This window comes from Pleurodeles waltl, chromosome 9 (genome assembly GCF_031143425.1).
Source record: "Pleurodeles waltl isolate 20211129_DDA chromosome 9, aPleWal1.hap1.20221129, whole genome shotgun sequence".
Classification (NCBI taxonomy): Eukaryota; Metazoa; Chordata; class Amphibia; order Caudata; family Salamandridae; genus Pleurodeles; species Pleurodeles waltl.
The window spans coordinates 704,079,722-704,097,487 of NC_090448.1; the positions used below are offsets into that span (position 1 = coordinate 704,079,722).

At 47.8% G+C, this 17,766-nt stretch overlaps 1 protein-coding gene across 1 annotated transcript in view; it reads left to right on the forward strand.

The window, feature by feature from the left end:
• Positions 1 to 1,661: 1,661 nt before the first annotated feature.
• LOC138259868 (sulfotransferase 6B1-like) overlaps positions 1,662 to 17,766 on the forward strand; it is a 437,893-nt gene continuing 421,788 nt past the window's right edge. Inside the window, exon 1 of the mRNA XM_069207816.1 lies at positions 1,662 to 1,992. Within this exon, the coding sequence (XP_069063917.1) occupies positions 1,776 to 1,992 (217 nt within the window). The 5' untranslated portion in view covers positions 1,662 to 1,775. The remainder of the gene's footprint in view (positions 1,993 to 17,766) is intronic.

Genomic DNA, 17,766 nt, shown 5'->3' on the forward strand with positions numbered 1-17,766 from the left:
GGCGGCACACATCTGACGTGCACCACGCGTCTTTTCTTTTATTTCGGGCTTCCCCCTCTCCGGCCTCGCAGGAGACGCACGGCGCGCCCGGCCAGGGAAGCACGCGTCTCCTTCGGCTGCTCCCGGGCAGCGAGGGACGCCCTGGGCGGGGCCTTGTAGCCTCGCGTGGTGCTGCTCTCGGGCAGCGAGGGACGCCCTGGGCGGGGTGTCAGAGCCCCACGTGGTGTGCTCCTTGCGGGGGAGGGCGCGGCTCACCGTCTTTGGGTTTCCCCGATCGGGAAACCGGTCAGTTTCTTCGTTGTCCGCTCCGCCAGTCGCGCGCCTGAGGTTCCCTTCGTGAACCCGGCTTTTTTTTCCCGGCGACCGGCCCGGCACCACGATCGCGGCAGCCGACACTGCTCCGCTCTCCTCCCGGTACGTTTTCTCAGCCTGGCCTCGATATTTAACTGCACTTTCTTCTACTGTCCCGCATTTCGATCCCGCTCGTCGCCAATGTACTAGGCCTTCATTGTCGCTGAAAGAAACACTCACAGACAGTGTTTGCTGAGAGCACACGCATGGAACTGCGTCACCCGCAGTTCGCTCTTTATTTATACCCTCGTGCTCCGTGCCCCTCCCGGACACGCAGAGCACGTCAGGCGCACATGGAGAGCCCGCATGGCTCTTTATTAACTCTTTACAATAACTTTCCCCAAAATATACCAGGACTAGGTTTAAAATATCAAATAAACGTCCTTGAATATCAGGGGGAAGGTTGCCCCTTCCCTAAATATTGTAGGACATACGTTAAAGTACTATATGCGACTTCCCATTGTAACTTGCACCCGCTAGTGCACTCGGTGCAAAACAGGCTATTTACACATGATAAGTGGTAGTCCCATCCCCTTTTAAAGCGGGCAGGAGTTTTTTTTTTTTTATACAAAAGGTAAAAGGTGCTTGTTAGGGGTGTTCTTGCTGAGTTTCCCTCACCATAAGTGCATTGAGAAATGGGACAAGGGATTGATGAGGAGGTAAATGAGAAAGGTGAGATTCTCATTTTCCAATTTACTTGTCAACTACGTAAGCACTCAAACTACATATTCTTTTTTGCGTCCTGGCCTCGCAGTCATGCGGTAACATAAAGTATTCACAGCGCGAACATGAAACTTCATCCTATAACAATGACAAAGTAATATGGGGTTCTAAATGTAACATTCAGTCGTGTTATCACACGGTCAGGTAGCAAGCAGTGCGACCGGAAGAAATGAAAAGGCATCATGCATCCGTTAGCCCATGTGTGGTAGTCTAGACGTCTTCTCATCCGATACACATATATTAAAAACACTGGCTCGCGATTCAAAGTATCAACATGAAAATGTATAGCATGCGTGTTGCACTAAGTCTTGCGACCCAGGCTAAGCCACTGGGAAGGTGTGGAACTAAGAACGATTGATGCTATAGAAATCACTTAGTCGGTCCCCCAGAGCAAAAAATACGTAGCTAGCTTAGTTCTGCTTAAAACCTTCCCCATGCACTTGTGCTAGGTTAGCGCTCTGGTAAAGAAAAATGTATAAACCCCAGTCCTGACGGCAAAATAGTTTTGTAATGAAAGTGGGCGTTATCAGGAAATGTACAGGCGCCTCGGGGTGGAGTTACGAGACCTGTGGGGAGGGGTCTAAGTGGATAGACCGCGCAGGCGTCTAAAGAGACGGGCGACTCCCCGAGGGTGAAAGTTAATTATTCTACTTGATGCCTAAGGTGTATGCACACATATTACTACGGTAGCAGCAATTAAAATGGAAGGCGAGCATCAGAACCAGGAAACTGATCAGAAACAGCAGTTTGATAGCATAAGTCGGCTGGCCGCAACCAAGACCCCCGAAGAACTTGTTTTCCTCTACAAGGGTATTCAGTACCCGTCCCTGCTCTGCAGCCCGGAGACTTTCGAGGCACTGGAGAAGGTCTTCCAGCCGCGCCCAGACGATGCCATGATCATCTCCTATCCGAAATGTGGTAAGATTACATAGAAAAACAGTTCTTAATTTGTAAAATAATAATAATTATAATAGGTGCCGTGGACCAAAGTTGTTCCCAATCCCGGCGCTGTAAAAGGTCGGGGTGTCGAATGCCAGGACTGTAAAGTTTTCCTTCCACCTCGTGCTTGGTTAATCGGGACATACATACGTGACACTCTTGTTGGTGTAAAAGGTCATTTTATTAGAACAGGATTTAAACACAAACAATGCTTCAAAACATTTAACTGTATATCTTTTAAAGCAGACTTTAACTTTTACAACTCCCTCGCCTTCATTTTCTCCTCAAATGTCTCCCTTCAATTTTCCTGCCGTATATGCTCCCCTATTCCGCCCATGCCTTCCTTGCCTGTAGCCTACCCCTCCCCGCTCTGATGCTTCACCTCCTTGTTTTCCCCCTGGAAGGGTGGACAAGCCCGCACCTGGCTCTCCACCCTCCCCCATCTCCTGCCACCCAGAGAAACCTGTGAGGCGTTTCGCTGCCCCACCCCCTTTTATTTTCGGGTACACAAATTTGTACCCCATATGCTTTCCAGCATCAGTCTCAGTTCTGTGATATAGTACACGTTACCTATCTGTGATAGATGTACCCCATCATCACGAAATAACGCTTGCTCTTGTTCTTTTATGTCCCTGTGTCTTAAAACCTTGATCCCTTGAGCCCAACAAAAAACTCTCATGGCTCTGTTCAGTTTCTTTCGAGCCCGCTCAATGGCTCCATGATTGATCGCCCCTCTCCATGCCCTTCTTGGCACAAATTCGGTCCAAACCAAGCTTGTCCCGCATAGCTTCCGTTTCAAGAGCTCCAGATCCCTCTGCATCAATTGTATCAAAGTGAGCCCCGATAGCTTCACTAAATCATTCTCTCCCAGGTGAATCAATAAAAGATCTGGGCATCCCCACTGCGGCAAGTTACCCGTGATAAATGGGAGCAGACTCCCCCACCTCATACCACTCTTGCCCCACCAACGCACTTCGTGGCTTCTGCTGGGCAGTCCCAATGATCTGCCGTAAATTTGCTTCTCTGCAAATTTCGCCGCCCAATGAACGAACGAATGGCCGACCAACCACGTCGTCATCTTTTCCTTCTCTGGCCCGGCCACACAGCCTGTAAAGAAAAAACATTGTAACCACTGTCTTGATAAACTAACCACAAACGCCCACCCCCCCCCAACCTGTTCGCTTTGCACTTTTCAAGGCCTGACATACCGCTCACAGCATCTAGACTTCCATCTCCCTATGGATTTGATCTTAGCCCAATCCCAGCCGATATGTGATGCCTCTGTCGCTGCGCCAATTCTGAATGAGTGTGTTCCATAATCTCCTGCGCGCCGCCCTATCCTTATAAGGGTCATTCTCATAACTTGTAACAATTGATAACTAGTTAGCTTTTTTCCCGACACATGCATAAAAACCCCTGATTCACCTGCCCCTGGCCACCTTGTTTTGAAACTGACCCATTCTTTTACCGGGCAAGCCGCTTCGACTCCTCCTTTCTCAAGCCATATCCACTTGCCCTTACCCAGCTGATCCGTTTTGGACCGTCTTAGCCATATCCCCGACCTGTCTTTGTGCATGCATACCTCTTTTCTCCTTACTCCAATATCCTTACCCACCCCCAACAACTCTGATACTCTAAATGCACCGAAAAACATCCACAACATGCATAAACGAAATAAACCCACCTCATCTTCGTCCCTACAACAACTTGGTAACACCTGTGTCATCTCTACTAACATTTCGAATGTAATGGGCTCTCTTGCTGGTCTATCCCCACTCGTTCTAACCCTGCCCCATCCCTTCAGCATTTTACCCAACAAATCACTGTGTGCTGGGTCACATCCAAAAAACAGTTTTCCGTAAAAAGACACTCCAGCCAGTTTTCCACCAATTGTCGCCGGAGATAAACCCTCCCTGATCAGAAACAGCACGAAACGTCTGGTCCGTGCCTCCAGTACCGGCAGGCTTCGCTCCCAAAAATTGCCCCCAAACTGTTCAAAAGATTGAAACTCCAACCATGCCAGTCTGTAATTACGCCGCGTGGATACTGCTAATGACATCTGCACCAGACCCGTGATCGTCATGCCCCCCATTCCCAGATGTCTGCCGGGACCACAGTCTTGTTCTGATCTGCTCCTGGGGCCAATTCGCGAAAACGCCGCCACTGTGAAGGAGATAGGGAGTCTGCAATCTCGTTGTAAATCCCTGGTATATGTGCAGCTTTAAATATGACATTCAAAGATAAACATAAAAGCATAAACTGCTGCAACAAGCGCAAAACTCTGATGTCCCTTGCTCTCTGTCTATTCACCAGCTCTACCACCGCCATGTTGTCTATTTGAAAAACCACTGTCCTGTTGGCTAATTCCTGTCCCCACACTGCTAGTGCCACTAAAAGGGGAAAGAACTCCAAGAACGCTATGCTTCTCCCTTGCTGCCTCCAGGATGTCGGCCAAGACTCCGCACACCACCTCCCATCCCAGTATAATCCAAAACCCGACGCTCCTGCCGCGTCCGAGAAAATTTGTACTTGCCATATTGTGTCTGACTCACCAAAAGACATCGGTACTCCGTTGAACCTTCTCAGAAAAATCTCCCATATTCTAATGTCTTCTCGTAATGTCAATGACACTCGTATCTTGTGGTGCAGAAGTACGGCACCTGACATGGAAAGTCCCAACCGCCTGCAAAAAGTCCTACCTCCCCTAACCTACCCTGCATGCAAAATTGAGGTAACCTAACAGCTTTTGAGCTGTCCGCAAATCCATCTTGCGCAGAGTGCGCACCGCTGCTAAGAAATCCAGTATCTCCCCTACTTTTGTCGCTGGCAACCTAGCGACCAAATTCCTCGCGTCTAGTTCAATGCCCAAAAAGGTTAGGATCGGCGCCGGGCCTTCTGTTTTCTCCGGGGCCAGAGGCACACCCGCCTGTTGTGTTAGCTTCTGAAACGTGTCCAGGGCCCGCCCACAAACCCCAGATGCCGCTGTTCCTACGAATAGAAAATCGTCCAAGTAATGCGTCACCCACCTATGCCCGCTTGTCTTCACAAAAACCCACTGCAAAAAGGTGCTGAACGTCTCAAAAAGGGCGCATGATATCGAGCAACCCATGGGCAACACTCTGTCCACGTAGAGGTTGCCATCCATCTGCATGCCCAAGAGGTCAAAGTCTGCTGGATGAATAGGAAGCAATCTAAAAGCTGATTGAATATCACATTTTGCCATTTCCACCATCGTACCGCACTTTAGTACCAGCTTTATCGCATCATCGACTGACGCGTAAATTACCTTAGAGTCCTCTTGGGCAATTAAATCATTGACTGACGTACCTTCGGGCCATGACAGATGGTGAATCAAACTAAATTCTCCCTGCGCCTTCTTGGGTACCACTCCCAATGGTGATATCATTAGAGCGTCACTTGGCCACTTGTAAAATGGGCCTGCTATTCTGCCTAACCCTACCTCCTTTGCTATTTTTTCGCGCACAATCTGCGGATGCTCTTTGGCTGACCGCAAATTGTCAGCCCATCTCCTTTGATGGGGGCCTTGGTAACCTAATCTAAAACCTTCCCTAAAGCCCCATTCCAATAGTCGTGCCTTATCCATATCTGGGTATATGCGCAACCATGGCCGCAGAAATTCCAGTCTAACTGGTGTAGGCCCCTTTTGGCGCAGGAGCGCCATGTGCCCCTCTCCCTCTAGAAGCCCTCCACTGTTCCGCTGGGCTGGACAATGAGAAACATTGTGTGACTGGATGACGACCCCCGCACTTGGAGCAGTCATGCTTGAACCTACATTGTGCTCTGGAACAAAATCCCTTGTTAAAATTCCAACAAGCCCCCGCGGTCTTAGTTGAATTGCCCGTCCCCCCATGAGCGGGGCGCGCTTGAAAGGGCTTGTAAGTCACCGGCAGTCCGCTCGCCGTGTGAGTGGACGCCGCCGTCTGTGCCGATGCCATCCATTGCATCCACAGTTCGGAGTCCACGTCATCCCATGGTTTTTCTGGGTTAACACTTACTCGGGCCCTGAACTCCTTGTCGTAACTGAGCCACGCGAAGCCCCCAAAATGCATTTGAGCCTTTCTAATTATATCCATGTATTTAAACAGGGCGATAGCCCTGTCCGGGTATTTCTCACAGTATATACTTGCGAATATCAAAAAGGCCGACGTCCAGTTATCCATTGTTATGGGTACCCTGGGCCTGCGTGCTAGCTCCCATTCTTCCTCTTTGGACCCTTCCTTCGCCTGTATGTCCCTATGTAATAGTTTAAACACATCTACGTATTCGTGTTTCCATATCTTGCTCTTTGTCTTCTCTGCCACATGTGAACCCAGTGGCATGGCTAAACCCATGTACGGCAGCCTCTTCTTGTGACTTTCCCCCCTCCTTATCTTCTACCGTTTTTTCCCCCTTATCCTCCTTTCCTGCCGTGGCTGTATCTATCGTGGCGGTACCCTCTTTCTCTTTGTTCTCGCCCGCCTTCTGCGTAGCGCTATTGCCTGTTACCTCCAACACTGACCCGTCACCTACTCCGATGGACCTACTCGTGTTAGCCTCCCTAATTGTCCCCCCCCGCCCCATACTGACCACCATTTCTTACCTCCAGAGGTGTCCCCTAGGTTCTTTGGCACTCCTTTCAAGCTCCTGCCACGCTGCATGACTTGCCTACTCCCAGTGGGGCCTTCCAAAGGAGCTGTAACCTGTAAAACAGAGCACGAAGAAGAGGTTGCGCCGCTCTTGCGCCCTCGCCCGCCACCCTTTTTCACAGCGCTCACCTCCCAATCACGTATTTCGCCATCCTCCCATTCATCCCCTTCCTCCTCGTAATCCAATTCCAACTCATCTTCTCCTTCCCACTGGCCCTTGCGTTGGCCCACATCTCTCACATTGGTTGATGTACTCTCGTTTGCCTCCCTGCCCGCAGAAGGCGTGTCCTCGTGACGGTGTCCTTGGTCCCTTGGTGTGGAGAAGGCCGCCGTAGACCTCTCCAGTGCTTCGTGCCAATGCGTTTGGGCCATCTAGCGCCCAGTCGGCGTGTACCGCCTCTTGCCAACCTCTGTCGTTGGCATTGCTGCCTTCTTGTACCCGTGACCGTCTGCGTCACCGGGTTTCCCCGTGCCAACTAACCCTTCAGCCGCTCTAGCCTCTTGACCCTGTTCTCCTCTTACCTGTGGCACCCATACCCAGGTTCCGCTCTCTTGCCCTGGCTGCCGTATACCTGGTTGCCCTCTGGCCTCTCTAGTTTTAGGAATTGTCTCGCTGTAGGCGCTCGCCTCTTCCCTGTCTTTGCACAGCTGTGCCCACCTGGCCTCCGTCTCTAATACAACCCTGCGCTGTTCCCTGATTCTGGCCTCTAACTCCCAGGTATCTGCCTGTTCCCAGTTCCCTTGTGTGTGCGAACTCTGGCCCACCACGGCCCTTGGTTCCTGTGGTGTCTTGACTTTCCCCCCCTGGCCTGGCGGGGCGCCGTCTTGGCCCTCCCCGGCCCTCCCCTGTTTTTTCCCGGCGTACTTGCCTCTTTTCTTTACTGGTGCCCCAAACCAACCTGTGTTGGGGCCTCCCCTCTGTGGTATGACAAATCTAGGGGGGCGCAAACCCCGCTGGTCCCCGGTATGGGCTGCTCTGCCTCCCTGCCTTGTCCTTCAAACCCGGCCCCCCCCGCCGCCTGCCCGCCCGGGCCTACGGGGTCAAAACCTGCCTGTGCGCTGTCTGTGCCCTTGACCTGGGAAGCTTGTGTCTCTTCGCCGAACATCAGCGGGCTCTGTGCACCATGAAGCGTTTGTGCCAACGTGCCCTGTCCGGGGGGTATAGGCCCTTCATCTTTTTCCCCGTCGGATTCCTGTGACTCACGGGCCGCTACTGCGGCCGCGACCCTGCCAGATGCCGCCCTGGTGGGGCGTGCCATCCCGACCCAAGCCTGATCTAGGACCCCTGCCTGAGCAAGTCTGCCCTGCCTGCTTCGCCCAGCACGCGTAGCGCGGCCCTCACTGCCTCTGCGTCGTGGCCTGTGGCCATACCGCCAGCCGGCACTATCAGCTGCCGTTCTAATGTGGTCCTGTTCTTACTTCCCCGTGCTCTGAATAGATATATATATGGTATTATATATTTATCCTTGGGTGTGTATTATATATATATATATATATATATATATATATATATTTTTTTTTTAAGGGGCCTGTCCTGCCCGGCCACTCGTGCTCAATGTTTCCCCCAGTAGCCCAACTGCTTGGGGGGTGGCAAGGGGGTCTAACGCTGAGTTACCCAATTCCCGAAAAGTTTTTTTTTTTTTTTTTTTATATATATCCCGAGGGGCCCTCACCGCCCGGTGCGCTTTTTGCGGCCTATTCCGGGGGCCCTCCGCGGGGGTTTGGGGTTGCCGCTTGCGCCGCTAGGCCTGCAGTGGCTGGCCTTCCTGCGCGGCCTCCTAGTGCTGCCCGCGGTCCAGGGGGCCGCCTCGTGCCGCCACGCGCGCTCTACGTGAGTTGAAAATTAAAGCGCCCGAGGGGCCGGCTTCCTCTGATGCAGCGCTGTTCTTAGGTGCCCAAGGGGGTGGCTTCCCCGGCTTTCCGACTTCTAACGGACTTAAAAAAATTGCCCTCGGGGCCGCCCCCCTTTCCTCCGGTGCCCTCCTCTCTCTGTCAGCCGCGTGCCGGGGCCCTGGCAACCGAAAAACCCCACGCTGCTATTAGGCTTGGCTAAACTGTCTGTGAAACCTCCTTACCTCTCACTAAATTAACCTCCTTCCCTCCTAAGTCGGCGCGCAAAAGGGCCGACCCCACCCTCCACCCCCCTTATAAACCTAACCTAATCCCCGCCCCCACTTACCATCTATCCAATCGGGCGCCTTGCGCGCCACTTCCCCCGCCCCGAATCTACCCGCGGAGAGACTAGACTGCGTCTCACTCTCCGCGGGTCCCTTCATCCACAACTAGACAAGCACCTGCCCCTTTATCTTACTCATGCAGGTTCTTTTCCACCTCTGCTTTCTCTCTCTCTTTTCCTTTCTAGATCGAGCATAGCGCTTTTCCGACGTGTTGGTATGTAGCTGGGCTTCTAACCACCCAACCCCATCACTATCACTGGTTCATGGGTTTGTCTTTCAAAAAGCCTTTGTTTTCGTTGAACAATTCTTTACTTTTAACCCTCCATGGGGCGGTTTAGTTACAGCCCCTGGATACAAGGATAATTGCACTTTTCCCGACAACTTTGACTGCAAGCGAACTTCTTTTTTCTTTTGTGTCTCTCCCTTGGCGCTCATGGCGGCGGTGGCACTTTGAATCGGCTCGTTTATGTCAACTATTTTACTTTTTATTTTCAGTTTGTGTGGCAAGAAAAGTCCATTTGGGAATTTACAACGCTAATAGCTCTACCTCGAGCAAACGCGAGACCCATTGTATTGCAAATGCTTTTTTTCACTTCCTCCTCCTTTCTCCCTTTCGTATTTTTCTCTTTCTTGCTCTTGAACACATTTTATGAGGAAAAGTAAGTCCTGGCTCCTTTAGTGAGGCAAGGTGGGCCCTGGTTTAAGCAAGGAAAGTAATCCCTTTGCTTACTGCTGGAGTATTAAAATACAGCTATTATCAGAGTTCAATGGGCCCTATGCTGCTGCAGCTGCTACACCAGCTGGCTCCAAAAAATGAGTGTACTTGAGCTCCACCAGCTCAAATTAAGCATTTCTAATTAAGAAGTTGGTATTGTGAGCTTTTTAATAATTGCAGGACCGGATGAGTCATTTTATTCAAATCATTGTGGACTGGGAAACGGCAGCCTCATTGGTTATAATCCGTTGGTAGTGCCTATAGCTTGTACGGGGTGAAGGATGGAAGAGGGTGGCAGGGCTGGCAGTGGGAAGGATGTATGAGTTCTAGGAAGGGAGAATTTCAAGGCTTTTATTAGCCTTAGTCTTGCGTTTGCTCAAGTTATGTGCAGTTTACATAAACTAAATGTAAGCAATGGTCACTGTATTTTAATCGCAGTAGTGTGTTTGTCCACATAACATGACATGTCTTGTATGTTAATTTTTGTTTGCAAATCACATAAGTTTGTATCAGAAATTATATATATATATATCCCCTCTTGTAGGCTTACATTCACAGGCAGACACTACTCTAGTCATCTGATAAGAAGGATAAGAAAGATGGGTTATTACCTCATTGCTGTGATCGTAGAATATGATGGTGTAGCTCAGTTACTATGAAGCGCACACATTGTAACTGCAATGCATAGAAACGTGTGTTTTTGCTAAGTATGTACATGCACTTCAAATGGCACCAGGACCGGACATAGACATATAAACAAATTGCATGCTATGGAGCTCTCACCACCTGATGCTGAACATTAGCGGTATCCGTTCTTGCCGCTTTAATAATGCTTGGCGATACATCTTACATGTGATGCATCATTATGTTGAGTGAATGAGATGTTATATGGACGGACCCCTTAGTCCCAGAAGTGGGGCCATGTAGAGCCCAAGGTCAACTTTAAATGGAAGATTCTAAACTTGGGAATGTTATGATATCTGATGTACGGTGCTTCATTACTGTTGGCAACGTATTTATCAATCACATCAATTAAGGCCTGGTACAAGATCAGTCGTGCCCAAGACATTTTGAATAGTGCCCTTTGGACATCCCTCCGAAACGACCGGCAATCAGCATATAATTATTTTATAGTTCCATCAATCTACTGAGTTTGAAAGAACTATGGGAGACTCGTGCCACATGATTCCTTTAAAAAGGGCACCAGTAGGGCTTTAAAACTAATGCCTTTTTTAAAAGTATTAAATCAAATTTAGCATACGCTTACATGCGTGGTTGGTTATAAAGCACAACACCTCATTGGCTTCAACTGCATACCTTTCTATTGCCCGCTCTCTGCATATGAAACACAGACTAATGGCTCTGCGAATGGGCATTATACCAACATTGGCGAATACACAGGCATAGATGCACCTGGGTATAACCCGATGTAGGCACTGCAACGGACATGAGGAATATCTCATTCATGTTGTTTGCCCTCAGTTGCAGAACCTTAGGCAGAAACTCCTGAGGAGAAGCTTCAATGACAGAACCATTCGGGCATGCAGGGACACTCTAGTAGCGTGTTTCAACGCAGGTGATCTGTAGCTAAATTGCAAATTTCTCAAATTTCTGGCATCAGGCTATTCGATCCTGCCGGTGCCCCCAAATCTTCAACTCTGGTTGTAATTCCCGAAGAGAAGCTTCAAGGCAGAGCCACTAGGTTATGTCAGGAACCTAGCAGCATGTTCAACTCAAGAGATTGCAGCTTAATTATAAAGTTCCCAGACTGTTTGCATTGGCTCTGCTGGATGCAGGTGAAGTATATCCCCTAGTATTGTTTTGTTATGGAATATCAAAACACTACTTATTTTAACTCGTCCTATAGGTCATGCAATTTCCAACCTAGACGGTATGGCTGAATCATAATGTCAAGCATGTTAATAACCCTGAATAGCTGGTGAATGTTTTGTAAGTGCTTTAATCCGAGTGGCAAATCTGCCTGGTAGATGCACGCTGCTGAAACCGGCCACCATACAGCAGGGGTTTAGAGAGCAAAGGACAATCACTTCACCGCCCTTAAGCACCCTTTTGCACATGTTCAAGAGTGATTGTATTCTTAATCATTATATAGGGGAAGTTGTCACAAGATTATTTATTAATTCGTTTTAATATTTTAATGCTTTTAAATAATCAAATAATAGACACTGGCTTGTATTGCGCAGGTTGTGCAACATTTCCCAATAATGCTTGGCTAATGGAATATTAACATTACCTATGCAAACCCCCTTCATAGGACATGCTCGTTCTTAATTAGAACATAGTGATTGAGTCATAACGTTAAGTACTTTGATTACTTCTGAATAGTAGGTGAATGATCTGCATCAGCTTGAGTGATCATTTTGATTGAGAGAATTGCATCGTACTAGCATGACTCGTATAACAGCACCAAACAGCTTAGAAGTTAAAGATCAGGCAATAATTACTAAGCACTTTAGCATTTTTTTGAGAATGATTTACAATGCTTGATCCTTAATGTTTACCTATGTGTAATTGTTACACGAATATTTTATCACTTGTTTTACGATTTTAATGATTTTAATTAATCAGTCAATAAAGTATAACTTAAACTTGTTGGCAACTTTTTTTTAATGGTTTTAAGATCTATTACATTCATTGTGTGGTGTATTTATCATGTGGTGTATTTCCATCTACCAAAATGGCCAGTTAATTGTTAATAACATTTAGGTGCATTAGACAACCAAGCCCTATATGGAAGTGCTGTAGAGACATATTAATTGATGAAGCCCTATATTGTAGTGGGGTTTCTGTGTCCGCAGTTAGAATGAGGATGATGAAGTAGATGAAATCATGTATGTTGTAAAACAGATAATGTAAATGAGATATGAGTTATTTCTTCATAAGAAGATAAAAACACTGGACACCTCTGCACCTTCCATTTCTTAGTTAATATTGCCACGGGGATGCCATAGTTCAGACCATGGTTGTGTGTTCTTACTCTGTATATGCATCTCTGTTCTACTTTAGAAATATGTTTTCAGTCATTCTGGTACCACCCGAGATGGGTGATTCATGGTGTCTTGTACTTTCAGAAAATTATTTGTGATTTTAGTAGTGCTTCTCTTGCACTTAATGTTGTTCCTATATTCACAAATCCTAGTTTCTTTTTTCTGCATGTCATTTTGATACACCCAAGGTTACATGGGGATATGATTATATATAATCTCCATCCTACTATGGGTAGCCAGTAGGTAGTTATAGTTAGCACCTAGTTTCCATAGGAAGAGCTTTTTTTCTTTTGCCAATAACTTTGGTGCTGCTTGATGAATCTTCATGAAATTTTCAAAACTTAAACTTTGGCTAGTTCAGTTCCTTTCTTGAAAGTTACGGGGTGACCTGTCAAGTGGGGGCAGAGAAAAAGGGCGAAGCCCAAACACGTTTTCCCCATACATGTTCCCACAGAGATTTTGAACACAACTGCAGCCCGAAATGTTCGACAGAATTACACCAAGTTTGGCTGAAAGCTAGCTCTTGGTCCAGGAAGAGTGCTTTTTGTGATTTGGTGCAAATTCGTTCAGTAGTTTTGGAGATATTAAAGGTAAAAAAATATAGATATCTAGGGATGTGTATCCTCTGCGGATCCAACTGTCCCTGTGCTGATATCTGATTGGCTGCCAACATTTCAACAAGAAGTGTTGGCAGCCCTCTTGGGACTCCCCTTCAGAGGAGTCCCAGAAAAAAAGTGAAAAAAATGAAGAGGCCAGGGTAGCGTCATCTTGAGCCTCTAACCTTGATCTCCCTCCCTTTTTTCATTTTGCCCCCGGATGGGTCAGGTCCCGAGGCATTGGGGGATTGAAAGAGGAGGGCCCCCCTCCTAGGGCTTGCATTAGCCCTGGGGACTGCCACCGCCCCGGGGCGATGACAGAGAAATATGCAGGAGGGCCGCGGACCACCGCCTCGCAGGGACAAAACATTAATTTCAACTAGAGGAGGCCCGTACGACTTTCCCCCCACAGACCTGGGGACCGGCACCTCCCTGGGGCAAAACATGAATTCCAAATAGGGGAGGGCTGTATGGCCAAATTGGGGAGGCCCATAGGGCATCCCCCACAGCCCGGGGACTGCCACCTCCCTGGCACTAAATGTGCAAATAATATGGCCCCCACAGCTGCCCTGGGGACCGCCACCTTACTGGGGCTATTTAAGCATTGGAGGGGGCGCTGTGCGGCCCCCCTCATGGAGCCAATAATTGCCCTGGGGACCGTCACTTCACAGGGCTGGCTTCTGCTATGTCCCGGGGTGCCGACCCCTGGGACATAGCTGTTTGTTCTGATTTGGCGGGAGCTTTGACAGCTCCTGCCAAGTCAGAGCAACACTATCCTTCCCTGCCTGCAGAGAAAACAATTGCTTTTGCAGACTGGGAGCTGCATGTTTAGCAGCTCCCTGTGTGCAAAAGCCGTGCTGGCTCCTGAAGGAGGCGGGGAGCTGGATTGTACCACGGGTGCCTTCAGGCTCCCCCGTGGTCCCATTGCACACTGGTTGCTCTGCAAGGCACCCAGGGCAGATGCCCAGGCCCCAGTGGATAGGGTCCCCAGTGGCGAGATTGGCTCCGACAGGGGGGCGGCGCGCCCCTCCTCCATTTAATAGAGGTGGGCCTCGCAGGATTGGGTCCGGGGGGGGGTGGGATCAGCAGGGGAGGGGGACTGCCACCCCTCCCCCTATACCCACTGAAAAGAGGTAGGTCTTGGGGACCACGGCCCCCCTACCCCATGGTTCTCCCTTTAAATTGCTAAGAGAATGCGAATGTGCACATCACCTGGAGGCTGTGTCCGCTTAGTCCCGCACTGTCTACCTTAGTAGTATGTATATGTCATCTCCCCCGTTTGCCAGGATGATGGACAGCTTCCTAAATGGCTCGCCAGTTTGTTTCCCACTGATCTTGATGGTGCGTACTTGATGCAGAGAAATATGAGGACATTTCCACAAAATATAGAAGCACTTGCTTCATACAGGTAAGAGGAAGGACACTGGTTTGGTGGAGATTTACCTTTTTTAAAGTCTTGTTGGCCTCTTTATAGGAGGATTCATGTTATCACAGAATTCTGGAGAAATGCCCGAGGAACAATCACATTGCCAGACGCACATAAGGTCACTGGTGACATTTCCTTGTGCTCCATTACGTAGCTGTAGTGTAACATACATGCTTTACATTTACCCAAGGAAGCAGAAAGAACTCCACTTGGGTAGATATTTCATGCAAAGCTGTGGACTCTAGTTGGTTAAAAGGGCAGGCGAGGTTAATTTTTGGCAGTCACTCGCGCAACTTCAGAAATACCCACAGAAGCACTCACACACACCCTCTCAAAGACGCACTGACACTCACTCAGACACTCATGCACCCACTCACAGACTCACTCAGAGACTCACACACCCATTTCCCAGACCCACTCTGACTCACGCACCCACTCTCAGACTCACGCACCCACTCTCAGACTCACGCACCCACTCTGACTCACGCACCCGCTCACAGACCCAAAGACTCATGCACCCATTCTCCAAACCACTCACTCATGCACCCACTCACAGACCCACACAGATTCACGCATCCACTCACAAACCCACTTAGACACTCATTCACCTTCTCAAAGACCCACTCAGACATTCACATACCCACTCAACGACCCTCGCACATACTCACAGGCCAACAAAGACACTCACACAGCCACTCTCACACCTACTCTTAGACTCACACTCATACCCACTCTCGCATCCACAGAGACCCTTCACACCAACTCTCACACCCAGACAGAAACTCTCACACCCAGAGACACCCTCTCCACCTGTTTTCACACCCAGAGAGACACGCCCTGCCACCAATTCCCTCCGCACACAGCCAAAGACCGTGCACAGGGTTTGGTGGGCCAGGCAGCCAACCCCGCCACTGACAGCTGTTGGGCATGCGCGGCGCGTAGTTGGGTTATAGGGCGTTGGTCACACAATCTGGCCGGAGGCAGTGGTTAGATTAGCGTATGTAATGAAAATTGCTTTATGTTAAAAAAAATACAATAAAATAGAAATTCACTGAAAAAAACAAAGGTTGCAAGGACGTTATAGTTAGGGAAATAGAATTTAAAAAGCCTTAGAAATTCACTGAAAAAAACAAAGGTTACAGGGACGTTATAGTTAGGAAATAGAATTTTAAAAAACATAGAAATTCACTTGCTTTCACCATGCACTGCTAATTACCCCAGTTACCTTAGGCCACAAGTTACAGTTACATGAAATAACTAACTATAACTGCTGAATTTCTCTGCTTTTGTGCAAGTAAATTCAGAACCTAACTATAAAGTGCCTGGAACCTTTGGTTCTTTCAGTGAATATGTAATATCTCTTTCATGGGTGTGCTTCCTAAGCAGTATGTCCCAGAGCGTTCTGGATGGGTTGGTATGATTGTGTCTTGGATCTGGTGTGTTCTGTTCCTTTATGGGAACACATAGGTATTTCTAGGGTGAATGTGGCAGAATTCAGAACTGCCAGTTTTTAAACTTTTATTTTTTCTGACCTAGTTTGAGATAGTGTTGTTGTACGTGGTCACACAAATTAGTGCGCTAGTCTAAGGATTCTAGAATGTTCTCAGTAAGGAACCCTTGTTGTTTTTTTTGCCCTTTTGTTGATTTTTTTGGGATGATGGATGTTGAATATTGTTTCTCCTCTAATTTCTTACTCAACTTTGTCAGGTTGTGTCCTATAATCTGACATTCTATTGCAGCCTCAGAAACTGTCCAAATTGTAGGTTTTCACGTAAGGGGCAAGTATGGAATTTGTGAAAGGGTTTTCCTATTGGTAGGTTTATGATACACGTCTATTGCTAGGTATCCATTGGCAGGCAGAATCTTAGTATCTAAAAAGACAAATTCTTGATTACTGATGGTGTGTCCTTAAATCAAAAATGAGTTCCCTAGCATTGATTCATGCGTTACATTAATTTGCTTTTGTTGGTGTGCCTTGCCAGAGGGTAAGCGCATTTTTATATCTCTTGCATATGGATGTCTGGGTTGGGAAGGAATTTTTTTGACAAAATACATGCCCTTCTTCAAAGTTGCAGACGTATAGACCTGCTATAACAGGGGCAATGTTACTCTTTATTGAAGTTCCATGCATCTGTAAAAAAAAAAAAAAAAAAAAAGGACTTCAAATTAAAAAAAATCTTGATCGAAGCCAATCGCGAAATTCCAAAAGAAAATGATGTGGTGTCACATGTTCCTATAATTATTCAAAGATAATTAGTTCTAATACCTTCAAGGTTTCTTCCCGGGGAATGCTTGTATATGAAGCTTCACTATCTAGATTCACAAAGAGTTCATTAGTTTATCTCTGATGTAGAGTCCCAGCATTCGGCCTGTGCCTTATTTTGCGTAATATTAAGGTCACTTAGCAGTGGTGGGGCTGCAAGAATGGAGGTCAGTTCTTTGTCAATATATATTCTTCCTGGGTTTTCAGCCATTGTATGTAATAGATCTAGTCAGTCCTGTGTCTTGTGAATGTGATGCCATGTCTTATTTAAAAAGGAGTAAGGTAATAACTCTTTGCATGTTCGAATCCCTATATATGGCATTATGGCAAGTGATTCCCACAGCGGTCTGCTGCTGAATATGTACAAACCAAAGGGGGGGGGGGGGGGAGAGGAGAATTATCACAATATATACGCGGGTGAGTGCCTCTTAATTCCAAAGGGTTGACCTAGGCAGGTTTTCTGAGAATAAACATGTCATTATGTCATTTTACTAAGCTCTGCTTATATTAAGGTTACCATATCTTGTTGAGTGCATGCTGTGTGTTTGGGGGTATAAGATTCCCTTGTTAATTATTTCCCCCACCCCCCTGGTTTGTACATTTCCTCCTGAGATGTCAGTTCTTGAGTGCTGAATGTGTAGCACCTGGCAAGAATGCTATCCCTGATACTGTTGACACTAAAGATCCTGGACACACCAAAAACCCACCCCACCATGAAAACTACACCCAGGGACATTTCTGGATAGGCATTCCGAGATGATCACAATCTGATTTAGCATTAATTTATGGCTCTGCTCTGGAGATGTGCACCACTTGGGAAGCATTTAAGGTAGTGGCCCAGGGTCTGTCTCTAGTGGAACAAGATGGTGTGCTTAAGTGCTTTAGAGATCACAAGGAAAAGCTAAAGCGTGATATCAAAAAG